We start from the raw sequence: 27,497 nt of genomic DNA, 5'->3' as shown, positions 1-27,497 counted from the left end.
CAAATTCCTGCTGAACACATTTGAAAAACCCCTATTAAATTATTTGGTAGACAGGGAAGAAGTAAGATTTTTGCTGCAGATCTTTAACAATCAGCCTTCTGCCTTTGTTTTGTAAGTTATTCCATGTGCTTAGTTGGAAAAAAAAAGGGTAGAAATTTCTCTGTGGTTAAAGAAAAGAATGTAACAGGTTTGTGAGGAATGGGTGTTGGGTGTGTATCTGCAAGGTAAACTGACAGCCAGTGTTCTTGCCATCCAAAGCAAGAAAAAAAGGGGGGAATCCAAAACAAAAGCAGCACAGCATTTTGTATTGCAGTTGTAAAATTTACGGTTGGACATAGGGAAAAGTTTGAGAAACATTTTGTTGCAGTCTGGAAACACTAACAGCCTCTCTAACAAAGACTGAGACAGGAGTCTAGTGCTCATCAAATCTGTTGTAGACAGGTTTTGCCTGAAGGAATCAAGGAAGAGGAAAATATTGTCTCATTTTCTGTTAATTTCTCGATTCTCCACTTGTGGATGCTCAGGGACTCAAGAATAATTATGGGGAGATATAGGAATTAGTGGGGCTTACAACTAATCACTGGGAAATAAGAATCAGGCTGTAGCTGCAGATTTTGGGGGAAAAAAATAATAAGATCTGGGAACTTTGGAAGATGCTGCGTAAGAAGGTCAAATTGTAATGGATTTGAATTCTGATGGAAACAGCAGAACAAGTCCATACACACAAGTCCATCCATTTGCTACAGCAAAATACGGCTGGCACAATTAGCTTCATGTAGAGCAAAAGCACCACCTCTGAGCACGTTCTCCAGGTTTGTCTCATGCTATTAAAATGGGAGGGAGAGGATGGGCTCTGGGTTCGTTTGTTGTGCAGCATGGGACTTCAGTGCTGGGAGCAGAGTCTACAGCAGGTCTGTGTACATGGAGCTTGGTTTCTTTCTTGGTGGTCTTTTGTTCCTGTATTGTTATAAAATCTACTGTGGAGAAGAGGGAAAGTATCTGCAATGCCAGAGAGCAAAAATAACAGGTCATTTTAACTACAGCGAACACATATTTAGAGTGATATTTTACAAAAAGTTGGCTGTTGCCCCAGACAGATCATTTTTTGAGTCTGAAACACAGAGGAGTAGTAACTTAGCAACAGATCAGCTGGTGGGACTTGGCTGACCTAAGGAGGCTGATGGAAGAGTCCCCAGGTGAGGAGGAGGGGGTTATAAAACATAAGTGGTTGAAGTAGCGAGGGTTGGAGAAGAGAAGGGAACAGATTGCCTTAAAAAGGGGAAACTGGTGCCCTTTTGTCTAGAAAAGCTGTGTGTTGGACCTCTGACCTAGCCCCAAGGAATGCTGAAATACGGCAAGGAATTTGGAGTGCAGTAGGGCATGCGAGCATCTGTTGTTTCACAGATATTTGTATTTTTTTTATGTTACTTCATTAGGTAAAGAGTTTAGACACCTCAAAAAAATTAGAGATTGTATGAACTTTAAATTGTCCATTATGCACAAGGTTGGAGCTCATGACAAATTAATGCCTAAGGAATTAGAGGGTCTCAGGAGCCTGTCTTGCTCCTACAGCCCTCGCAGCCTAAACATCAGGGAACACCAAAGCAAAGAGGTATCTGGCATAGGATATAATTGAGACCATATAGCACCCTGTATAGACAGCTAAGAAGAACTCTAGTTTTCAGAAAAGGAAGAGAATTGATTCTTCTTTTGGATATTAAGTTGTGGAGCTTTTCAATACCACACCTTTCAGCTTCAGCCTTTTTTAAAATCATCTTAAAATATGATAGGAGAAAAAAAAAACAAGAAAAAAGTTTTCTATGTATTTACCAGAACTGGTTTTTATGTATCTGCAATAATAACAATGCAGGGAGATGGTGTCTATATTGTGAGTCTGAGTAGATAATAGCATGCTTTTCTTCAGCACTGAAGCAATTTTCCAGTGCTAATTCTTGGTTAAGGAAGAGGAAGTTTAAGTGTGATGATGTTTGTGGTTAACAGGAGATAAAAATGGCATCAGTTCTCTGTGCAAAACTTGTTTTCTTCAGTGGGTGTTGAGGAATGGCTTGTGTACTTCTCTTTATTTGTAGGAAGTTGCTTCCCTGTGTTTATATCACTGCTCTTTTTGCTGGTTGAGGATGCTGCTACCTTTTATTTTGTGTGCACATGATGGTTCTTCTGCATCAAACTCAGTCCATCAGGATGGCTCCTCTACTGCTCACTAGAGCTCCCACAGGATTTTCTCATTTCTGGTGTTTCCAATTCTTTCCCAAGGGTCACAGCAGCTATCTCCAGATACTCTTGATGTCTTTTTTCTTTTTAAACCCCACAAAAGAAATAAAAAGCTTGTCTTCAGCTTGATCTGCTAAGTGCAAAGGACTGGAGATGGCTGTGCTGTTCCACTGATGTTTAAGGAATTACTATATTTTCAAAGCGCTGCTTGTAACACAGGAACCATTTACCTTCAGCCACGGATGCCACAAGTGGTGTCATAAATATCCCATATGTGTACAAAAAAAGCTCTCTTTTCATATGAAGAACATGAACAATCTAACTTGCCAGATTTGAGGTTTGAGGGTTATCTTCTCTTAAGACTGCCTGAAGAGGAGGCATAATATTCTGACTATTATGTTGAAAAGCAACATAGCTTGGTTTGAATGTTACTTTTTCTTGCTTTATAAATTGCTTTCTCTTTTTAGTGGCTCTCCTCTTTGTCACTCTGTTTCATTTTCTGTGGTTTTGGTGGCTATTTATTTTTCTGGTACATCTTCCACTGGTTTGGGATTTTTTATTTATTTTCTTTTTTTCTCTCATTTTCTTTTTTCTTATTTTTCCATTTTCTGGTTTTTTCTTTTCTTCTTTCCTTTTTTTTTTTTTTCTTTTTTGAAAATGCCTGTTGCGTATTGACTCCTGTGCTTAAAACATTGCCACAGGTGATAGCAGTGACAGCTTTACTACTGAATATAGAACAGAATTAGGTTTATTGAAATATTTTAACCTTTTAATTCAGTGAAAGCTTATTCATATACACCCCACAAATACTTTTTTGTGATTCAGGCATTCCACAAAATGTGATGATGCAGATGAACTTCTGTAATTACTGTGTATTACTATGTTCTGTATGTTATTTTGGAGTGTGCACAGTATTTCAGATTGTGATATCTATAGTCACACAGATTAATTTGACAGAAAACTATAATGAAAAACATAATGTCTTTGAGAGACTGGCACCCTTGCTAGATGCTTTCTGAAACAAAAGATTTACATGAAGAATTTCTCTGGCCACTTTCTCTGTTCTGGCTAGATAAGACATTGCCTTAAAATCTGCTGGGCTGGTAAAGGATATTCTGTATTGATCGTGTATTTCACTAAATCAGGCTGAAGAGTCATAGTTGCTATTTCAATGTGAAGACATGGGTTGTGATGAAGAACACCATCATATTCCTTAAATAATCTCTTCAGGTAGCTTTCTTTTCCATCTTAGATGAGACTTCTGTGTTAACTTTGGCATTTTCCTTGGTATACTACTATGTAAAAGCAGTATTAAGTAGTAAAACTTCCTCTCCCTAGAAACATCAATGCTTTGTCACAGAAATAAGGCTGTCATTCATCTATTAAGATTTTGAGTCAGTAAACAACCATCCTGAGTTTCTACAGTGGAAGACTGCTGAAGTATAAAAGCCTTGGTTCAGTCTCTTATGTTGAATCATTTGTTGGTAGACAGAGTTTGGTAGCATGTGTTCATCTGTTCCCTCATCCTTCTCTTAAACATTTTATTGCCTCTTCTGTTCACTCACATCACAGACAAACCTGGGTCACAGAGGACTCCATTGTTTCCAAAACTGTGCAGGAGAGAGAGGTATTATTTTATTATTTTTTTCAACTTTGCCTTCCCTAATAGGAAGAGAAAATGATGTGAAGTGTGTGTCCCTTGGGCTATAGAGTCCCTTTCTATGATTTGCTTTTCGCAGTATGCTGGCAGGTTATGAGTCATGTACGGATCTCAGGAAGAACTTCCCAAGCAAGAGAATGTGCTTGTATGTCGGTGCTTTTCTCCTTTCTTCCAGATGTGCCAAATCACTGTCATCATTTGTGAAATGGCTTTTAGTGAAGTGTCAAAATTTAGCTTATTCTTTTGGTATTTCCATTGCATCAGTCAAACAAAGCACTTGTATGACTGCAGAACCTGCTGTGCTGAAGGGAAGGCATCCCATTTGAATTGATAGTGAAGAAATTATTAAATCAACTGGGGTGTGCTCAGATCTTGTGAGCTTGTTTTCCTTTATTAACCTAAACTCTCTTAAAGTACAAGAAACACAAGCGCAACAGTCTCAACAACCCCAGGGTAAGAAGTTTCAACAAACTGCGCATGGAACACTGAACTGCAGGCATGACCCAAAGTCAAAGCCCCAAACCTTCTGTATTGATAATTTCTCTTCCTGGGTGGGGTTTGCTGCTCACTAGTTCAGCAGGAGTAGCCAGGGCCTCGTGCTCCACAGTGCAGCAAGTCAATGAATTCATGGCTCAGGCCCCAAGGTCCTTGTTTATCTCTCAGTCTGTACCTCTCTTTTCTGTCAATCTGTCCAGACTGCCTTGCTGCTGAAGTAGAGTCAGCCTGGAAATTGCAAGTTTCATATTAATCTCTGATGTGACTTCCTTTTTTTTTCAGAAATGTTTAGGTATTTTTAACCAGTTTCTTAAAACAAGACAATTGGTCTTTTGTATCTCTCTTGCCTCTTGGGTCTCAAAACAAAGCAAAAAAAATTACTATTTTTTTTTTATTCTTGGGTTCCTCAGCACTCATGAATGCAACAATTCAACCAGCACTCAGAATACAAATCTTTCAAGCATTTTAATCAGGAATAGAAATCCCAATATGAAATACACTTGGATCTTGCTGGTTTTCATATTCTTTAAGCAGTAATTCCCCTGCAGTAGTATTGTCTCTTCTTTATAGTTTCACTAAAGCTTATGAATTTCAAAACATATTGAATTTTAAGATTTCCTATTCACACTGTTCACTCCTTCCTCCTTAATCAGCAAAGTCCTCTTAATGTTCCACAATTGCCTGCTGTGGCAATAACATCTCTTCAGCATTAGAGATTATTTTAAAATAAATCCACAATAAATCCATTTTTTAAACATCCTCAGCATCACACGCTGCTGCACAAAGTTACACATACTGTGAGTTTGTTCAGTGAAACATGAATATCCAATATTTACCCATCACAGGAATTGCATGACAGAGTTTAGATGCCTTATTAAATTTCCACAAAAGGGAATTTACACTCTAACAGCGAAACAAAAAGATAAGGCAAGACATTGAAAAACAATACCAGAGTGCTATGGGCAACAGGTAATAAATACAGTGCCATCTCCATATTTTTTATTTTTTTTATTCCCACTTGCCAGTGTAACCACATTTAACAGGTGCTCATTTGTGACAAGTGACCTTCAAGTGATAGTTGATAGCAGTAGTTCATTTGTAGCTTTTTTCCCTCCACAGACCCATATTTACAGGTGAATTGTATAGATATTTAGATTATTCTTCCTACACTACATTTAATACATATGTGGATCTGCCCCAAAAATGTTGCCCAGCATGCACATGCAGCAAAGTGTGCACCGCATGACTGGCAGAGGCCTCAGGGGAAAGAATAAAATGAGACTCCTGTAACTGGCTGCTACTCTTCTTCCATCTTGTGCTTGGGTCCTTTCAGCTCCTGAGTTCTTGTAAAGTTACCCAGTCTTTACACTCGATAGCTACTTTCTGTGTGGTGCTGGGGGCAGAGAAGAGGAAGGGGAATGAGTTAGTTAAAATTTGCTGTATGCCTATTAGGAAAAATACAGAAATTCTCTTCAAAAATGAAAGTGAAAAGGTAGAATCCAATTGCTTAATTGTTTAGTAACTCTAATACCTCAGATTGCTTAACTTGCTTCTCTGTTATGTTGTGGGGTATTATTAATAGTATGGCTCCAAGGTGTCTGAAAGAGAAATGGGAGCAGGAAAAAAGCCCCAGTCCACTCATGTATTACATCTCAGGTTCATCAGCATCTCATTTTACTCTAATGCAGCAGGTGTGTCTGCATAAAGCAAAGCTTGGCCCACGGCTGTAAATGAAAAACCTCAGTAACTGCTTCTGTATCCTGTCTGTGGATAAGAAACTCGTAGTGGACTGAGTAGGTAATTGCAGCAGACTAACTTTGCTGGTAGTAAATAAGGACATGATGCTGTAGGAAACCCCACAATGAGTGTCAGATGCAGGTTGCTTTGCCCTTTTTCTCTCATGCTTTAGTCTTTTTCCACATTGGCTCTTTTTGTCATTTGCTCCTACTTTCTGGGTTTGAGAACTGGAGGTGCTCACTGAAAAGCTAGTATCTGAGATCAGTATTTGTGTATACATTATAATCTTGTATCAGCTGCCATTAAAATGACTGTCAAATACAGTTTTAGTGAGCTGTGCCTGCTAAGCATTTCCCAATACTGATGTTATTAGCATAGAAGCAGGCTGATTACTCCAGTTTGATTGGCTCCCCCCACCCTAAACTGAGAAGAAAAGCTGTTACTCACTTTTTTGAACAGAAATTACATAGATCAGAAATTACATAGTTATTTGTCTTTGTCTCTCTTGAAGCAGAAGTAGGTGTCAATGCATGTCATACCATCAAAAGTGGTTTTTATAGCTTTTAGCAGGTACTCATTTACCTTCTTCAAGCAGTCACTAATTGTATTTGAGTCATCAGTCAGGGAATATATTTCTTTCAGATTTATGCAAAACAAATTTTTAAACAAAATTTGTTTAGCCTTTCCTCAGGTGAGACAGATTTTTTTGATATATAGCACATACTCAGTGCATTGTGTTGTTCAACCCATATTTGCTCATGTAAAATTCTGAGAGGATACAATGCTGAATATATTAATCTATCTGCTTTGGAAGATTACATGGAAAGCAGTTACAACTGAAATCAGGATGTGGTGAAGATGGAGGGAAGGTAACCCCATAGGTCAAGTAGACTGTTCTTGTCTAGGGGCAGAGACCCCATACCACAGCACGTTTCACAAGTGTGTGTGATCCCAGGTACAAATCCCATAGATCTGCCCTCAGAAAGAACATGTGACTGCTCACTTGTAGTTTGTTACTGTTCAGTAAGCAAACAAAGCTAAAATAGCTAGGTGTTTTCCTTAAGATATGGGAGCATTTCAGAGAGAAATACCATATAAAATTAAAACAAACAAACCTCTATTTATTTCAGTAGCATCTTCTGTTAACTCACGTTTCATGTTGTATAATCGTTTGCTCAAACTTCAGTAGTTTCTCTTCATAGCCAACAAGATGGTTAGAGAAATGGAGCACCTCTCCTATGAGGAAAGACTTGGGAACTGGAATTGTTCAGACTGGAAAAGAGAAGGCCTTGGATTGACCTAATTGTGGCCTTCCAGTGCCTGAAGGGAGCCTACAAGAAAGATAGAGAGCCTTTTTACAAGAGCGTCTAGGGACAGGACAAGAGGGAATGCTTCAAACTGAAATAGGATAGGATGAGATTAGATGTTAGGAGCAAACCCTTTACTGTGAGGGTGGTGAGGTACTGGAACAGGCTGCCCAGAGAAGCTGTGGATGTGCTACCCATCGAAGTGTTCAGGGCAGGTTGGATGGGGCTCTGAGTAATCTGGTCTAGCAGGAGTCCCTGCCCACAGCAAGGAGGGATAATATTTAAGGTCTCTTTCAACCCCGTCTATTCTGTGATTCTACAGTGGAAATATTCAGGTGAAACACAAGATGACTTTATATTATATAAGATAATTGAAAATAATTTTATTTTGCTCAGTTGCAAGTACTTCTGTTAGACTTTTTAAAAGAAGCTTGGCATTATTTTTTTCTACTGTTACTTTCCTGTTTCAGGGTCTGGATTGTCAGAGGGCTTGTAGGAACCCAGGAAGATGAGCTTCATGTTGCTTGTATGGTGTATGCAAAATGGAGCCAAATTAGATTTAATTTCTGTCTCTTTTAGCTGTTTTCTATAAATACAGGGTGTATTTCTGAGACAACAGATACAATTTGAAAGTAGTAAATATACAGCTAATAAAAAAGCAGCTATTATTGAAATATGTGAAATCAGCAAATCATTCATGTCTGAGCACAGTAGTGTAGAGGCCACTGACCAAATACATAGATTCTTTTTGGAAGAGAGAGAAGAGCTTTCACTTAAATTGATGTCCAGAGTTCTCAAAGTAGTTTGCCAGCTGTTGGTAAGTCCTGGAACTTGCTTAAAGAATGAAAAAATTATAATCTCTATTTTAGAAAAAAAGGAGATAAACTCTCAGACAGAACCTGTCATCTCATTTTCTTTCTTTTACTACAGTATCACCATCTTTCAGTTCATAAATTGCAAGATGTACCTGAACTGAATGAATAATGCAGAATGGCCAGAGTACTAATGGCAAATTTATAACAGTTGAATCTGAAAGCGAATACGTGCACTGTGTTTAGATCCATTTAGAGTCAAGCAAAAATAAGAGAAGGATCTTACTTGGATTTGAAGACTAAATTCTGCAGAGGCTATTTATTTATCTGATTGACTAGGGGTGTAATTTACATGATACCTGTTTCAGAGGGGAAAAGGTTTACTTTTTTTTATGCTTCTTACATTTGCCTCTTACATTTTTCCTGCTTTTGTTTATTATAAAATGCCTGATATTACCACATGCTGTAGCAGTGTTTTCTCAGAGAAGTGCTTCACTAGATAATTTTTGTTGGTTTTGTCTATGATCTATGTTTTTAATAGACACAGTTGAATGCAGTACAGGTAATAACTGCTATTTCAACTGCTTTTGTCATTCTTTAGCTTAGCTATCATTTAGGAATGCGAAGATTTTAAGAACCTGAATATAAAAACTCGTATCTGAAAACTCTTACTATTGTTAACACATGTATGTGGAACATATTCTAGAAATACCATGGTATTTCACAGATTTAGACACTTTATCCTACTCCCCTTTAATTCAATATGTTTTTAAAAGTTGCCTAGATAGAGAAAAACTCCTGCTAGTGTCTGTAAAAGAAGAAAAAATTCTGTGTTAACCAAGATTCAGGACAGAAGAGTAGAATCTCCAAAGTCATCAGAGAACTTAGAAATTTCTGTTACTTGAGTTCAAATGACAATACTGTGACTCAGCATCTAAAATGTAGTTCTCATGCAAAATACAGCAGCTGTTTTTATGTTAGGGTAGCACTCTGCAGTGTATACATAGAACACAGGGTAGAAGATGACGAATAATGTGTTGATGCTGGAGACCCTGAGACCAGTGATAAATCATAAATGTTCTGCCAGGAGCATCCATGCAACTATCTTAGTGTCTGGCCCATAACATCCTTGTCAGTAATCTGGAGCGCAGAGCTTTGAAACAAACAGTACTGAATGTTCCTTTACTCGTCCAGATCATGTTTTTTCTCATTACATGAAAAGGAGCTGAAAGTTGCCTGGGCTGTGACCGCATTCAATGCATTTACTCAGTGCCTTCTGCATCCTCTTCTTTTTCTTCTGGATAGTCACTGATTCTTTCAGGAGCCCAAAACCTTGCTAAATGCCATTTTTTTACTCTTCTTACTTAAGCATTAGCTGTTCTGTTGTGCTAATCTTGAGGTTTCCACAAGTGTTGCTCTTCTTCTTGCTCATTACACTTTCGGGTGTGTTTCTGTCTAGCTGTCCTTACTCTGCAGTACTTGAAACATTTCATACTCCTGGATAATACTGTAGTCATCTAAAACATAATTATGCTTTACAAAGGCAAAATTCCTACCTGCTTATATAATTTGCTTAGAGTTTCAAAGAGGTTTTCAGAGCCAATGACTTTTTCTTGTTTTGGATTTTTAAATAAAGAGCTTTTCTATGTGCCATCTAAGAGACACAAAAGCAGAAGTAAACAGGTATGAGATGTAAAAATCTGCTGTATTACCTGTCAGTCAGTCACTTAATTAATCTTCAACCTTCTCTTCCAATTCCAGGGACCTGAGCATTTCTGAATGTTCCTGCAGCTGAGAGTGTATCAGTACTACTGCTGGTTCCACAGGCAGTGCTCACCAGCAGAAAATTGCTGCTTGAAATTACTGGTTTAATGAACTGATTTCAGCAAATGTAAAGCAAAATCTCCCAAGCATTAAAGAAATTAAGTGGAGGGAAAATTAATAACTGTGAAGTTCTACAGACAGAAGGTCAGCAGGTGCTGGCTTGGCAAAGGAGTGGAGCTGGTTCAGGCTTTGGTCCTGCAAGCTGCCACAGCTCTTAGGGACAGGGCCTAGTGGGACTTACCAGGGTTAGCTTTGTGGTTAGACTTGATGATCTTGGAGGTCTTTTCCAACCTAAATGATTCTGTGATTCTCTCTCTGCTCTCCCTGGATCTGCTAAGGGAGCAGTAATTTAGTAACTACACTGAGAGTTCAAACAATGTAATCACAGTCATCAAGTGAAAGAGAAGCTCTCTAGGGAATGCTTATTTCTTTGTCAGGAAAAAAAAATCAGAAATGCAAGAAAAAATTCTTACCCTGCTAGACTGAAAAATTAACCTCTGTGAGAGATGGGGTGCTTTTGTGGAGTTTGCAATGATTACACTGCCTGTCAAACAGCAGTGGATATTTTGTTCAGAGGAGTCAGTACTTTTTGAAAGTCTTTCAAAAAATTGTGTGGGTGTGTGAAAAGTGAAGTAACAAGAATTGTCATTAAAGGAGAAATGAGCTAAAATGAGTCTGAGGAGAAATTTTATTTTTGAATGTTCAGAAGAAAAATCCCTTGATACTTAGTAGCTAGATTAGAGAACAGCATAAATGCACAGAAGAGGGAAAACGAGCACAAATTCTTCAAATGGAGACTGCAGCAATTTGATTTTAAAAAGCTTTTTTTTTTTTTGTATATACTAGTAAATTTAGTTTTGTGATTAGAAGTCTCCTTTTGCTTCTCTTGCAGTAAATGTTTCTCTCTCACAGCCACAGTCATGAAGGCTGTATAAGTGAACAGTTATCAACACACGAAGCCTTTACTTACTCTGGGTCTTTTTTGTATATTTGTTTCCCCCTGGGTGTCTTCCTACAAAGAGAGGGCTTTTCTTTTTGGCTTTTTTTTTCCCCAGAAACTCAGTGAAAAGCAGGAGTCAAAAAAGTTGCAGAAAGTGTGCTATGATTTCATAGACAAGCATACAAAGTAAGTGTGAAATTGCACAAAATAATGTTGCAAGTGGGGATCAATTTAGGGACGCTGGCTGATATGCCAGTGCAGTAGATCTGCTTGTAATGAAGTTAAAGCAGACATGCAAATAAAATAGTTTAATAAGGGAGCCCAGAAGGAAATTAAGACTACAATAGATGATTTCAAGTTAAACAATTCCTTTTTGCTGTTATTAAAATCTCCCGGCCTAAAGCTGGGTTTCATTGATGTTTTAATTTGTTTCATTTCTTAATATAGTACAAATCATTTGTTTCAGTCATACATTTGCTCCAGACTGATCGCAACATCATTAGATTTTGGCAGTGGAGCATTTTATTTCTAATTTTTTCTATGTAATCTATCTTCAGTAGTTAATGTACATTTTATGTACCTTTAGCATATTGGAATGGGAACTCTAGCATTTTGTTATCTTTCAGCATTGCAGGAAACATGGCAGCAGTTGAGACTTCTGACAAATTTTATGCAGAGAGAATCTTACAAATTACTGTGAATGTCATAGTATTATTTTTACTGTCATTCTGTGTTCTTGCTTAGTTTTGTACCTTATTTGTGGTTTTTATGTTCTAATTTGTTAGGATTAATGTAATTAGCACGTAAGTATGCTTGTCCACCAGATCATATGATAGTCCTGATTTGAATTAACATTAAAAATAGTAGAAAGTGTTGGGTTAAACTGAAACCCATACAGATAATTGAAGCAGTTATGCATATGCCTATGGCCCCAAAAAATAAATCTGGGAATCATAATGCTGCAGTTTTGCACAGCAGGGAAGTGCCTTTGAAGGATTCAAAAATCTTGTGTCCTGCTCAGGTAGAATCGGAGAATTTTAAAAATCATCTAGTCCACCCCATCTGCCATGGACAGGAACATTTTCCACTAGATTATGTTGCTTAAAGCCCTCTCCATCCTGACCTTGAACACTTAAAACTGTTGAGAGTTAAAGACCTAGTGGATGTATGTTAAAGGCAAAAGGGGATAGGGGTCATATATATTTAAGACTCAACAACACTGCTGTGTTTATTATGTCCAGACATCTAATAAAAAGCCACATGGTGTAAGCAGCTGTGTGAGGAAGGCATAAGGGATTTGCAATAAATTATGATTTCTTGCTACTCTGAGAAGTCATTCTGAGTAAGAGATAAGTCATTGCCTTTTGTTCCTAGAATTAGCAGCTTTATTCAAAAACAGTTACTGATGTCAAATACCTGTTCTTTTTGTGGTCTAACTTGTGTGGCACACACAGTTGTAAGTCAGTTGCCTCTTGCCCAGCTGGCTAATGGATGTTAGTGACACCGTGAGTTCGGACATCTGGCATTGATAACACAAGACCTCAATCAGACACAGTAAACTGAAGGGAAATTGTGGGAAACATAACATTGAAAGGCATCAGTGAGAAAAGTCACAGGGATTTCTAATGCCCTTACACTTTTCCTGTAAACAAGCAGAGCAGGGAAGGGTCTTCTAATTCATTTCTGGGAGGTGGATGCACTGGTCTCTCTGGCTCAGCAGTGCTGCCGCACGTGCAGCTCCTGGGCACAGCCTGAGATGTGCACGAGTGCGAGGTGTGTGGGGCTGAGGCTCTGTTCACTCACCTGTGGTGAAACAGAGCAAAGCTGAGGGCCCAGCAGGACAGCAGGGTGGAATCACAGGGCTGGCTCAGCTGTGCTTCCTGAGAGAGCAGACTGCCTTCCACATCAGCTTGCTCTGACACATGGGCAGCAAGCAGACAGCAGCAGCAGTTTTGGCTGGAAGGCTAATATATGCTGTTCTTGGCTTTTTCTAGGACAAGTCTTGCTTAGGCCAGGAAGGCGAGTTCAAGTGTTTCAAGGGCTGGATTCAGCCCCTGGGCTGTGCAGCCCACACTGCTTTAAACCGCTGTGTGTTTCAGTATTTTATTGCAGAACATGTGCAGGAAAGCTTCCTTCCACCACTGTTCCTCCCACTTGCCTGTCTTTACAACCAGGTTGTTTTTTTTCTTGGATTATAACACTGTATTGAATGTTTCATTGCCCTTATGCTGTAGGGTTCTCTCATGGTTTTTGCAAGCCTGAGTTATCAAGCAAGCTAATAGGGTAGTAAAGGTGATTGACATTAATAAAGCTAATGAACAACAATGTTGGAGCTGTCTTCATGCATGCCATCAATTTTATGAAGCTCACTTTTTCAGTCATTTCTCCAGGTGCTCATACAGGACCCTGGGAAAAACGAGTCATAAATACTTAAACACTTCCAGTACTTTGATGAATATTTTACATTGTAGAATATGTGAATATTAGTAATTAATGCAGACTTGAGAGTTAGAAAAAATTTTATAACCTGAATAGCTGGTCACTAGGCTCAGGGATGCAGTTGGAACTGAATGAAAGAAGAGTGTTTGCCAAATTGCCTGCTTGCATTTCATGAAGAACTGAGAGTGCAAATGGAAAATATTTCCTACAGTACACTAGTTCTCACCTTTTCATTCTGGAAAGCTCTGGCAGGGCAGTGATAATGGGCACAGTGTAGGCTACACCACAGTGAGGGTGAGAGAAAAGGAGCAAAAACTGTGAAGATGAATGCCAAATGTAAATATATCCCTTTTGCTTCAGTTGCTGCACCAAGAGTCTAAGCAGACAGTGCTGGCAGGTCAGAGTGCTACAAGAAACCACCTGGGGCTGGGGAAAAAAAATCCAACTGCTGTGTTTCAGTCCAGTTTCTCTGAAAGCAAGAACATTAGAAAGAAAATCTGGTATGCCTATGACAAAGAAATGGAGGAAACATGCAGCCAAGGAAAACAATTTCTTCCGTCTTGAGGTCCTGAAATTACTTTCCCTGTTTACATCCTGTTTTCTTCTGTGCTTAAATTCACTCCTGGTGGGAGGACATTTTCAGTGTGTTTGTGTACCAGCACATAGGCTTTTGCTGAGGTCCAGGTCACCAGCATCTGCCTGGAAAGGAATACAGCAGGAGACATTATCCAACAAGTTTTTCAATGCATTTATAAGATTTTGACATTTTAAGTGAAGGAAACTGCTAGAGGGCTCTTTTCTGTGTAAACAAAGAGGAAATCATTGAAGTTGTCCAGACAGGGTAACCTTGGTAAGAGTGATCTGTTATTGTATCTAGTTTCTATGACAGGAATGAAAAATAACAGCATAATAGCAGCATATTTTTTTTAAAAAAGCATATCCAAGTGCACACTTACCTCAGTAGGAAGGAAAGGTTGAAAGAGTAGCAAGAGAACAACCCCAAGTAGGAGAATGAAGTCCACACTAAGTAGAAGCAGTATCAAGTTACTAATGTCAAGATAGAATTGTAGAATAGACACTTAAGAATAGAAGGATCAAGGCACAAAATGAAATGGAGCTAACAAGATAATAAGATAATTAGAAATGTTTTTATAAGGGTCTTTTTCAACTATTCATTGTGAAAATGGAAAGGCTTATTAATTAGTGTTATCCTGGTTTTTGTACTATTCAGTACCTTATTAGCAATTTAAATAATAGAAATTTTTTTTCAAATTCCTTCCAAGTCCATGAACCAGTGTAATGATTTATGAGTGGGCACACTCTTAATACAGTTACATGAAATTTTGAAGTGTTTGCAGTTCACATCAGCTTCTAGGTTTTCAAAGCTGTTGATTTTACTTTTCAGAAAGGACTGCCTGAGATGTGCACTGGAGAGAAAAAAAGAAACAAAAGGTGCTGAAAGAAAAAGTGCAAATGAGACCATCTCCTCTTGGTTTCCTTCTCTAATGATATTTAGAGAAAATACTTATTTTCTTTAGGATACCCTGACTCCAAAGACATAGACATCCACATACCCGCTTAGTTGGTATCAGATACTTTTAAAAGCACTGCTGTACTTGGATCTGGGCTCTGCTTGCTCTTGCAGCTTTTCTAGCAAGCCCATATAGACTGTGGTAGCCTTAACCAGCATTTGTCCACTTGTTTCTCAAAATCCCAGGAGGATCAGGGCTCCAGATCAGCAGAGGGAGAGGGCAGCTGCTGGAATCTGTCAGATTGGTGCATCTCAAGAAAGTCACGTGGTAGAAATTGGTGTTTCCTGGTGATCAACACAGGTTCAACTCCGGGTGACTGGCAGTAATAGACAATGTTATCTTGTTGCTTGATAGTCAGAAGAGGATGCTTAAAACTGTGCCTGTAAGACAGCCATGCCATAGTTGTCCTCTGCTCTGAAATGCTGAGCTACAGAGTAGTGGGAGACAGACAAATGAGCAACGCATCTCTTGGCAGAACTGCAAACTTTGAATGTTGGGAGTGGGATAAGAAGGAATGTTGTGGTGACATGTTATAAACAAATCAGGCAACCAGATTTGTCTCAGCCTTGGAAGAACAGGCCTTAGTGTGACTGGAGGGTATTTTTGGGATGTCTACTTGCAAACCTGAATTCTGTCCAACAAGCAGCTGGAAATGCCGTAGAATCCAGAAGAAGATCAAATTGCCCTACACAAATCAGGAGTTCTTACTTTGTTTCTAGAAATACAAGGTATGGATATATTTTAGATATATCCATTTATATCTCATACATAAAGCTAATGTGAGCTGTGATTGATATATTTACATGTAACTGTTTATAAATGAAGTGGTGATGTCCAGATGCTTCTCGCTCTTGCCGTAACTTGATACAACACTACTGTTGGGTTAGATTCATCTGAATTCTTTAATGTTTCATTCCCCACTATACAATAAGGTAAATTTACCTAATTTCAATGCTGTCAGCCCTTGTCAGGGTGGATGACTCTGTCTCAGTTTAACAAGGAGAAAATCTTTCAAAAACGTGCCTTACAAAGATGGCTCTTCAGAAAAGCATTGTAAAAAATGCTGACAAGATGGTTATTGTTGGAATCTGAAATCATTAAATAATTAATAAATTCAGTACTTTATACCAAAAGCTTTTAGCAAAGACTTTAATTCTCTAAACTTTTTTGCCTTCAAGACTGATACAATCATACAGAAACATCTTTATAGCAACCAACAACTACACTTTTCTCCTTGAAGGCCCAGAGACCTCCATGAACAACATGACAGGTTATAATACTTTTCCTAATGAATTCCTGAGTAAAGTGCTAAGATAAATCACTTCAGGCTTTGTATCAGAGGAACAGCTTTGAAGCTATTAAAAAACTTTACCTTTTTGAAAGTCAGTTAATCAAGACAGTTAAAATAGATAAATGAAAGAAAATTAGGTATCTACATTTTGATGTTGAGAGGTGGCATTTAATCTTAGGACTTGAAACAATTTCAGTCTCTCAGAGAACTTTCAATGCACGCCAGCATTCCTGTTGCATCCTGAGGTAAGGAAATTATTTTGCTAACTCATAAACAAGTTTCAAACATTCAAAACCCTCTCCCATAGTCTTTTGTGTGCAGTTTCATGCTGAGAGCAATAATTTTTTTTTTTTTTTTGGTGGTGCTGGTTTCCAGTTAAGCTAGTTCTTCCTTTGAAAGGTGGCTTGACATCCATAATAGATCTCTAGAATAAGCCAAAGACCCATTTTCAGCCAAACAGGCTCAAACAACTTGGAAGTTCAGCTGTGCTACTACACTCAAATTTCATGACCAAACCATGTAAAAGACACTTAAAAAACAATGGGCATTCGTTCAGGGCACCATGGCAAGGTTTGCAAGCTGAGTCATGGCATTATTCCAATTTAGTTACGTTGCTTTGCATTCTTAAATAGGAACACTTTCCGCTGCCTTTGGAGACATTGCACTATTTTCAGCTGCATGGTGTCAACATGCCCAGTGTCAGAGGAGACTTCTGCCAATAATTTATTCATTATACAGAATTGTTTTCTAGTGTAAATATATTTAGTTAAAGACTGTTTACACCTCTTCAGCCTTTCTGTGTCTCACAGGTCCAGGAGACTTAAAATGTGTAGTCAGGGGCTAAACTTCTGAATTGCATCCTGAATTCCCTATGTCTCAGCATTATCAGTGGAGCAGCTATAAACTAGCAGGACAGCTGACCTTCAGTCTTCTGAAACATTCAAATTTCACCTTGAAAGAATTTCCTGGGTGTACTCCAGTGTCATAGCAGGAGAATTTAATATATCTAGATCTCTCCTTGCTTGATTTCTTCTACACACGTCTTCTCTTCACAGGAAACATATCAAAGTACTTTTTTACTCCCACAATGTACACTTACATTTAGCACATGCAGGCCTAAATATTTTGAAAATAAATATTCTGAAAAGCCCTAACTTTGGGGCTTTTGAGAGATGTATCCTGTTCCTGTGAAGCATAAAGGAACTATATAAATAATAGGGGAGCTCAAGAAAAACAAGATTCTCTCTCTGATGTGCACATTATATGGGCACAGGAGGTGGAGATGAATCCTCTGATGTTGGAGATGTGTAGAGATCCAGGTGTGTTTGTAAAGCAGCAAAGAGAGCCAGGGAGGCACCTGTTGCACAGTCTGGTGGCTGCAATGTCTTCAGATTGGTGTTCAGGAGATGGCTGTGTAAAACAGCAGCAAGGAAGAAGGTATTCTTCCTGCTATTTCTCAAAATATTTTCCTCTTTCATGCAGGGAGCACTCTATCCCTGGGCAGTGGCTGTGGGTGCCAGGAGACAGAAGGATACCTGGAACAAACTCCTTGAGAGTCCAGCATGAGCTCCTGAGAATCATGTTCTGTACCATGCAGAAGGGTGTAATTGCCTATCAGTTCTTCCTCTTGACTTCTGTCCACTATTCTACTTGTAATTAATCTTGCAGTCTGGAGGATATATGGACCATGCTGTTTCCCTACCTGCTTTGGGGCTGGCATATCCAAGCCCCTGGAGTTAACATTTTGTGATTCAAAAGTACTGATTAATTATTGAGGGCTCCATTTTGTCTATAGAGGGTAGTTTCGTATCGCACTTACATGAGAATCACAGTCCTGATGGGATTCTCTAAAAAAACTGTCACTTTTTTGAAATTACAGTTGTTTCTGAAAATCGGCAATTAATAAATGTGTGTTCTATATTCTAGACAGCAGAACTGTCAGTAGCTGTGTTACAGGCTTGCTTTTCACTGGTGAGCAGAAGTTTGTACCTCTTCAGCTTGAGAAAATACACTGATAATGTTTTAGAGAACTGATTGTTCTGAACCTCCTTGGGCTAATTTTGCATAGTACTGTGTGAACATAACAGCATTCTAGAGGAATAAAACACCACTCTGCCACATTTGGTCACTGAGGTAGAACTCTAAACATGCTTTTCATGCCCATTTCTGGTTTCTCAGCACACACTTGACTTTTGGAACAAGCCACTGTTTGTAATGAACTCCCCAGAGATTTCTTGCACCCTTGAGCTCCTCAGTCATGCCCTATGGACTTGATGTTTTGCTGTTACTCATCTTTCTCGTAATCTTTGAGTGCTTCACAGTTGGGAGCAGAGCTGGGAACTGTCTGGACAGCCCAGCAAAGTGCTAGGGGAAAGAGAAAGGTCAATGAACTTAAATCCTTCCTGTGCAAACTTGGTGTTTTGTGTCAGAACATTGTGTCCTTTCACTGTATCCAGAGATGCATGGTCCTTTTGCCTGCAGTGTGTTTACCACTACATAGCTGCAAATGCATGATGTTCCTGTCTTTACTTTCCTCCTAGCAGAATGTTGTATATTATATCAACAGCAAAACGTGAAGATCCTACTAAAACAAGTATTCTCCTTTGTTTTTCTTTCTAGAATTGTGCAGCAAGTGATTTCACTAATTGCAAGGAGGAAGTGGAACACAGCAACACTTTTGATCTTATGTTAGGCTCAGAAACTCCACCAGCCGTGGGTAAGTCATGCTGTTAGACAGCTTTGTTGGTAGGGGGTCAAATGAATGTACCATATGCTGTATCAAATGAATGAGTTCATGGGCAGAGAGGGTAAGTTACTCTAACACTTTCAATTTCCATGTGTTACTGCAACTTCCAGGGAGGGTAGATGTCCTAAAAGGAGAAGGCAATTGAGGGATTCAGTTGGGATAATAAAGTTCTTGCTCAGTACAAGATATCTCAGTGCAATCACCCCTCCTTTTAAACTCTGGAAATTTGTGATCTCTGTTCTGAACCTAGGAAACTGCTGAATTCCCCAAGTTCTCAGAGAAGAACTTTCATAAAAGGGGAGGCACAGCCTACAGGTGCAGTCAAGTCCTGCATGGAGGCATAGATAGTTGACATTTTGCAGCTTGATGTTCCTACTTTCAAGCATAAATTGGTGACAAGCCTGCTGATGATCTGTGTGGTTATATACATTCCCCTTGAAAACTGCAATGTTGCTTGTTTACATTTACCAATGGCATATATTCGCATATATCTTACAGTATCATGGATCTATGAGACTAAGTTTAATCCTCTTTTTATCTTGTTGAAAATTTTATATTTTTCTCTCATACATATGAAAAGGACATTTCTTCCTTGCTAAGTTCAAACTGGTCGCACATAGAGGTAGATTATAGACGCTGTGAAACAACAGGTTTGCTCTGCTAAAATTTTCACTGTCTCTGTCACATTGTATATGGGAACAACTCAGGGTGAACACCTGGGAAAAGAGTATGAATTGAACCATGTTAGCCAGGTAAATGCCCTAACCTCCCATTTGAATCAGTGGTGAAAAGCAGGCATCACCAAATTATAGCTCAGAATGGAAAACTACCTCAAGGGCTCAGTAAAGTCTGCTGGCAGATTGTGTAGTTTACTCTGTTACTTTACTGAGATTGACTACTAAAATGTTGATGCAGTACATAGTGATTAAAACGTACACTTTCATATTCCTCCACTTTGTTCTAGGTCTGTGGGTCACTAGAGACAGAAGAGCTCTGTTTCCACAAGTCTACAGTCATGTCTCCCATGGACAGTGTTTATTTCATTTTAGAGAGATTCAAATTAGCACCCAAATCCCCTTGTACAAAAAGCAGTAACACAGATGTGTGAGCTACGGCTTTATTTTGCCAAGTGTTGCACTGTGCTGCTTTGAAAGTCAGGTAATAGAAATTCTGGAGGCAAGGAAAACGTGTGTGATTTCATTCTGACAGCTGCTCTAGAAAAGTTTAACATTGCACACATGAAAATGGTGTGTATCAGAGTAGCAAGACACAATGAAAACTTCCACTGTTGATTTAGTAAATATTTAAAATGCTCTTCACTGATGGTAAGAATTTGACAGCTTTCCTTCTGTATCAATTCATAAAAGTTTTATTAGCCATTGTGTTGCTTCTGAAGGAATCCTTGAAACAAGAAATGCTTCCAGATGACAATTTTTAAATGAAATAATGTTTTCTTTAATATTAAAAGCCAAGCAGAACTCAAGAGATCAATATGCAGTTGGATCGAAACGCCAACAAGAAGTCAAGGTGGATGAGGAAAAGAAGAATGACCTAAAAGACAGCAGAGAGGAGACAGAATATGAAAATGAAGAGGAGGAGGATTCATACAGCATTCACAACAGTCCTGGCAGTTTGTATGCCAATGTAGGGGATGAGCTCAAAGAGAGCAGGAGAGATTGCTTTTTCTGCAAGAGGCCACCCCCTCCTCCCCCTCGAAATCTGCCTGGCATCCAAAGACGGGACAATCTGCATAATTCGTTACAAGGTAAGATCTTGGGAGGAAAATAACCCCAGATACAAACATGTGCAAGACAGACAATGTGCTGCTGTAGAGATTGGTTTGGTCACTTCTGGCAGTAGCTGGACAGGACAGCCCATCACATATGCATGCTTGTGCATATGAGGGCCTAACTCTGCAAAACAAGCATCTGCATGTGGCCTTTGCTGCATCAAAATACTCATGACCAGGTTTATCAGGTAAATACTGGTGGTATGGGCTGCTGGGTTCAGCTTTTCCTCACTCCACCTATCTCAAAGAGCTGCCAAATAGTGCATGGTGCACTGGATTTGCAAGAGAGGCTTGAAACAAAGATGAAGCCTGTATTTTTTGTCAAGTTGACTTCATTATTATTACCATTTTAAAATATTAAATGCTATGGTGATTTAATATACAGCTTGAAGTTTCACATTAAAATTAATAGAATTGTTAGAAAGTGACCATGCAGAAAGAAGTAACAGTATCTTTCTTCATTTTAGTCAATTTTGTAGGTACTTAGAAGTAAAAAGTTATATTGCAGATTGAAAAGAAAGACAGAAATTCTGACAAATGCTTTGCCTTTTTTTCCTTTTTTTAATACATCCTCCCCAGAGTAAAAAATTAAATTTTGTGTTGTGGTTTTGTTAAAGTGATAAGAAACTCAAAGTACTATTGCATCTATTTCAGGAGGGATGATCACCAATTTTATTTATTGGGAAAAACAAGTATGCAAAATAATTCAAGCTTAAATACCAATTTTAAATAGTTGCATAGGGGGAAAATAAACCTTTCTTATATCTTATAGACACTGCTGATAAGTGTGCACACAAATTGCTTCTCAGTATCTCTACAGCTTATTACTGTTAACTCTGTTTTCAAACATGGTGTAACCTATTAAAATCTTAAATTACATTCACCAAGCACTCTGATATTCACATAATTAGGCAGAAATGGCTTGCTATCGGTAGGATTTTATCCTGTATTCTGCTTTGCAGGAAAGCAATGGCTATAGGTAGAAAGTCATAAGTGAAGTCTAAGAGAAAAAGGGGCAGAATAAAATTTACATTAAGGGTATGTTTTGCTTCCCACAAAACACTCAACTGCATCTATATGTATCTATAAATGAGGGATCCGTTTTGGCACACAGGATTTGTTGGAGTAGGTTTGTTATAAATGCCTGTCTTGGAATAGTTCTTATATGGCTACATCACCACAGTAATGTCACCCTCTCTGCCAAATGCTCTCTGTCTGCATGTGGGTACCAGCAGAGAAAGTTTCCTGGTGTCCTGTGCCAACTCCTGTGTGGGTATAGCAGAGTTCATCTAAAAATGCTCCTGTGGGGATAGTTCATTTAAAATGTGCGCTGAATTATTCTGTTTTGAGCTGTGGTTTCATCACTGAGGAATGAGGTATCAGAATTTCTCTAGATGAAGATGATGCTTCCTTTCAAAGAGGAACTGTAATGACTTACTGCTACATATTTTTTAGCCAGCTGCTTGCTTTAGGAGTTGTTGAGGAGTACCTTGAAGTCAAGTCCTCTCTTCTTCATGTTTGGCAGTGGCCTGAGAGTGCCCCTGTGGAAGTTGAAAGAAAGAATGTCCTACAGAGAAAGTATATAGTGATCTAGAAACAAAATATTATTCATATTATATATGGCAGGTGTATTAACACCACTTGTGGTTTTAAAACATGTATCTTAGCCAGAATGGATGTTAATAGTACATACTATTATTAATACATCCCATTAACAAATATATCCCACTTACAAAGGTTGTTTAGCTCCTCTGAACACATAAACAGGTAATTCTTTAAATAGCAGCCAAAGCATTGAGAACACCACTAGTGACCACAGCTGAGCTTAGCAGATACACATACGTACAGGCAGTAAATTACAGCACAAGGGAAACATGAGTCAGTACAAGAATTCCAGGCAGGTCTGCTGTTTTTGCAGGAAAGATGGGTAACCATGCCAAGGAATTTATGAACATTTATGGGAAGACCAGCCTCAGTGACAGCTTCTAACTCTTACCAGTTTGTGGATGTTTTAAGGCAAATCAAAACAAACCCAGGTATTAGGAAAATTTTAATGCTGTAAAAGGCAAAAACTAGGGAAAAGCAAGTTCTGAGTAGCTGTACTGTGAAATATATGAAGTATAGGGAACACAGAGAGATGTGGAAGGTTTTGGAGGGGGGGAGGGTTAAATAGTTTTAGCACAGATTGTAAGAGCTCCTATATTTTACCTGCATTGAAAAGGAGTTCTTCAATTTCTTTTTCACCTTGGCCAGCAGTAGATCTGTAAAGACCTCAAAACCCAGTGGGATATTGAAGAGGTAGGAAACACAAAATCCAACATTTCCTAAACTAAGTTTCAGTTCTAAAGTCATTTTTGCAACAGGTAACAAACATCTTGACTTTCCAGAATGCCAAGGGCCGCAGGTACCACTTACTTAACCATGAGTTACATGTTAGTTACCATGACTTACACGGTGGTATAACTCTCATGAGAGCAACTGGGTCACTCAGTATTTCTGCAAATAAATCCATTTATTTTGTGGCCAATAGCTAAGTATCTGCATTTGATGATCTGATGTGAAATCATGAGGGGGCCTTGAAGTTGGAATTATTCCTTTGGGGCACCCTCTCTTACTGAGTTAGATGATCAGAAGCCTCTGAAAATGAGAGTGCTTTAATTTAGAAGTGAAATGAGGTCTCTGAGCTACTTTAGGAAACTCTAAAGCTATAAGTCATAATCTCCTTTCTTTACCCTGTACATGCAGCACAATTCCTTCCTTTTTCAGAGAGGAATTTTGTGATGGACAGGAGTAAAAGAGAACAGGGTGATGGACTCATAACTGCATGCTGCAGAGAAGACCAAGGTACCTGCGAGGAGGACAGCGAGGAGGAGCACCCCTACACTTGTGTGGCACTGGATGAATGTGTGTACGACCTCATCCTGGGGCAGGAGGAGCAGCAGGAGGAGAAAAGGAAGCACTGCAGGTCCTTTATCATGAACAGGCCTCCAGCCCCTGCACCTCGGCCCGTGTGTTCACTGCTCAGAGAGGACAACACTCCCTACATAGTTCAAGGTTGGTGCTGCTGCCATGTAAATATTTTCTGGGAGCCTGTAGACTCTTCTCTTGGTCTCTTTGAGCAGTAACATTTTCTAAACTCCCTGTTCAGCTGCCTTCAAACCAACACGTTGTTTGTTTCAATCAACCTATTCTCACCCTTCAAATGAGCTGAGAACATCTCTGAATAATTTTCAGTTTGCATCAGAGATAGTATCACAGTTTTTATTTAGCTTTTAAAAAATTATGACAATATGATAGAAAATGAAGAATCATTGGGCTAACTGTGAGTGCATATGTTACAGCAATGCAATGTAGAATGTGCTGTTTGAATTGCCTTTCTTTCCAGTTTCTTTATCAAAATGGTTTTACTTAACACTGAAATCTCTCTCTCATTTTTTTTTTTTTCTGATGAGAATAACTCTCTTTTATGGGAGAAATGCCTATGTGAGGATTTCTCTTTCAAATATCTTTTCTCCAATTTGAGATGCTAGAACTGGGCATTTCTAGGTAGGATCATTATATTTCTTGAAGGAAAAATTATGTCCTTTTACCACTTCCATGAAAACTGGGAAACCTTTTTGAGCAATTTCATGGAAATACAAGACCAGAAGGGATTTCAGATATCTTTGTAATCCCATTCAGACTGAAACCAAATTTGAAAGTAACAAAAGTAATTCAGTGAATATGCTGCAGAGATCTCTTTTTAAGTCCCAAAATCCATCCTGCCTGCATCTCCAGCTTCTCCTACAGAAGCCTGCCAATTCCTAAGAATACGTGGTAAAAAATATATTGTCAAAGGACACCATTGGATTGCTTACTTCATGCTGTCCATGTTTTACACTAAAACAGAATTAATGCTACCCAAAACATCCTACCAAATACAGAGTAGCACCTCCTCTTTCATGCCTGTCCCAGTCAGTGGTTTCTTTTATTCTTCCTAGCTAGGTCTCTTCCTCTGGGCTGTGTAACTCCAGGTTAGGGCCAGAATGCATGGCCTAATGCATTCATCATTTAGTTGCTCTTTTTTCAGCATATTCAGGAGGTTTAAGTATGAATCATTATAGTGTAATCCAAGAATGGATGAGTACAGGGGGCCTGTTACAGCTACAGAAGGCATGAAACAGCTGCTTTTACTGAGGTTGCTAGAGCAGTGTCTCAAATCTTGGTCCACCATCATCATAGACAGGCCAGTGACTTGGAAACCCTTAGTGGAGATGCTTTATTTGGGAGATTGCTTTTACTGTCATATATTGCACTGGAGTGTTTCTGCTTTGTTTATTGGCTGAGGCAGATGCTATCAGAGGAACTGCACTGAAGGGGCTGTGGTTCACCATGTGAACCACATATCCATATCCGTATGTGTACATATCCATTTGTACACACACAAGTTTTTTACCTTGGCTTTCATTTGGTAGACAAATCATTTTCCAGTGGTTCTGTGAAATCAGCCTTTGGCTTGTGTTCCTTTGCTTACACAATACATGAGGAAAAACGGAAGCACTTCAAGAAAGCTTCAGCTGACCACTCAGGTCTCTGTTTTGCTGCCTATCCTGCTGGTTCCAGACCTAGAATATCTTATTTTTGTCCAGGGATTCCTGAGATAACTAGTGAAATTTTAGACAGAAGGGATATATCTTCATCTGAAAGATTTTTTTCTTGCTACTTGGATTGACAATCTGTTTCCTCCACGCTGGTTAAAATAATTTCCTCTCCAGTCCAGCAATATCCCAATTTCCAATTTATTATTTTAGAACTGCTTATATTTGATAAAAAAAATAAAATTAAAAAAAAAAGATTATTTCATCTGTATGAACCAGGAAACTTCATTCCAATCCACCATTAAAATCTGCATGTGCCTGCAGCCCTTCCTTTATAATTTAAGCAGTGTAAAATAATGTAACTCTATAGTAGTAAAATAACTCTAGTTATGCATATACACATTTTTCATCCAGCAAATAAATGAATGATGGTTTTGGGGTTTGCTTTCATCTATTATATTAAAAAGAGTGTTGCAGATATTGCAAAGTCAAATAATCAAAAAGCTAGAATTGAGGTAGTTTTACCCTTTCTCCCTGCCAGGAACATTACAATACAGTATTAAGTAGGTAGCCATATGCAGCTATTTTTCTCAGATATTTTCTTTCATGTCATCTGTGTTTAAAGTGGGTGAGCATAAAAATACTTCAGTATTTTTAATTCTCATTTTCTTTAACGTATAGTTCATGCCTGCTCCTAGACTCCATGTGTTGTTTCAGACCCTCCTGTTATAAACCCTTTGATTCTGCATCCACTGAATTTTGGGATGCCCAGTATGTAGTAACTAAGATTCTTGAGGTGGGCAGCATTACATAACACTGCTCATTCAAAGCAGAGACACCATTGATTTCAGTGGCCACTATGAGCTCTCAGAACTTCAAATTAAATCCTTACTGTGTCTAGTCAGTACTCTGATGTCAGGCATTACAAGTCGGATTGCTGCCTTAAATGACTTGTCTGACCTTTGGCCTGGGCTTTGTTGGAAAGATAAATCCTGTCCTGCAGAGCAACTTTTAGTTACTTAACTGAGCCATCCTTCCCTCCTCTGTATTCACTTTCTATTTTCTAAACACCTTTTAATTTATAAGACAAATTATTTAATTTCCCTGTAAGAAGCAGATTGTGTTCACTGCACAGTTCAGGTTGATCTTCAGAACTGCTCCCTTCTGGCATTCAGTAAGACACAAGTCCTGTGGAAAAACAGAATGGAGTATGATGCACAGAGTGAGGATGTTTTAAGGCTACACATTTGCTCACAAATGGATCCCCATGTACTTTGGGAGTTCATGAAAAGCTTCATGTCCCAAGGATTGCAGAGACTGGTGTGATAGTGCCATGCAGAGATGCAAGAGGAGGATTTTTTTTCTTTCAATTTATGTACCTGGAGAGGGGCTCATTTATTTAGGGGTGGAAGTAACCATTGCAGAGCAGAAATGCCTTTTGCCTCCTGGATTGCATTCAGGTGACTTTATATCCATCTGGACAAATCAAATGGCTGAATTTCCATGGGTGCTTTCACCACACATTGAATGAAGGCCATGACATTACAAAAGAGTATCTTCTCCTTTAAACAAAAGTGATGCTGCTTCCATGAGAATAGCAACAAAGAAGAAAGTAAGCAAATAGTTTTCTTTGTAATAAACAGCTTTATTTTTTTTTGTAATAAACATGGAATATGAAGTTTACACTGGGCAGAAAGCCTGCTCCCTGTAGATTACCCCACTTGGTGTTCTGCAGAACAGGATAGGGAAACTGTTGATCTATAGAAAGCAAACATGGGACTTGACAAGAGTCACTTTCAGAGCAAGATCTACACTTCAAAACCTAGGCAGTAAACACTCAGTGATGCAAGCTGTCATAACTGAAACTACCACAATTTACAGTTTGATCATCTGCCTTGAATTTGCTGACACATAAATTCTGGGAAACATGGGGGAGTTGAAAGATTTAAAACATAAGTGTTCTAATCGCTTTTGCTCTGTTTCATTTATTATACTTCCAAATTTTAATGAACATTCAAACTGCTGTATTGAACACTGGTAAACAGACTGCATTATTGACAAAGAGTACATTTGTTCTTTAATTTAGACCACTGCAAGAATTTTATCTTGTGTGTGA

At 38.7% G+C, this 27,497-nt stretch overlaps 1 protein-coding gene across 1 annotated transcript in view; it reads left to right on the top strand.

The window, feature by feature from the left end:
- The window catches only part of BANK1 (B cell scaffold protein with ankyrin repeats 1), a 137,736-nt gene that overhangs the window by 94,045 nt on the left and 16,194 nt on the right, over nt 1-27,497 (top strand). Inside the window, exons 9-11 of the mRNA XM_088056989.1 lie at nt 18,889-18,985; nt 20,484-20,780; nt 23,550-23,858. Coding sequence (XP_087913115.1) covers nt 18,889-18,985; nt 20,484-20,780; nt 23,550-23,858 — 703 coding nt within the window. The remainder of the gene's footprint in view (nt 1-18,888; nt 18,986-20,483; nt 20,781-23,549; nt 23,859-27,497) is intronic.

This window comes from Pseudopodoces humilis, chromosome 6 (assembly GCF_049639895.1).
Source record: "Pseudopodoces humilis isolate 2021_Gansu_Grassland_sample_001 chromosome 6, ASM4963989v1, whole genome shotgun sequence".
Lineage (NCBI taxonomy): Eukaryota > Metazoa > Chordata > Aves > Passeriformes > Paridae > Pseudopodoces > Pseudopodoces humilis.
The sequence above is the reverse complement of the archived record's forward strand: the minus strand, read 5'-3'. Positions and strand labels throughout refer to the sequence as shown.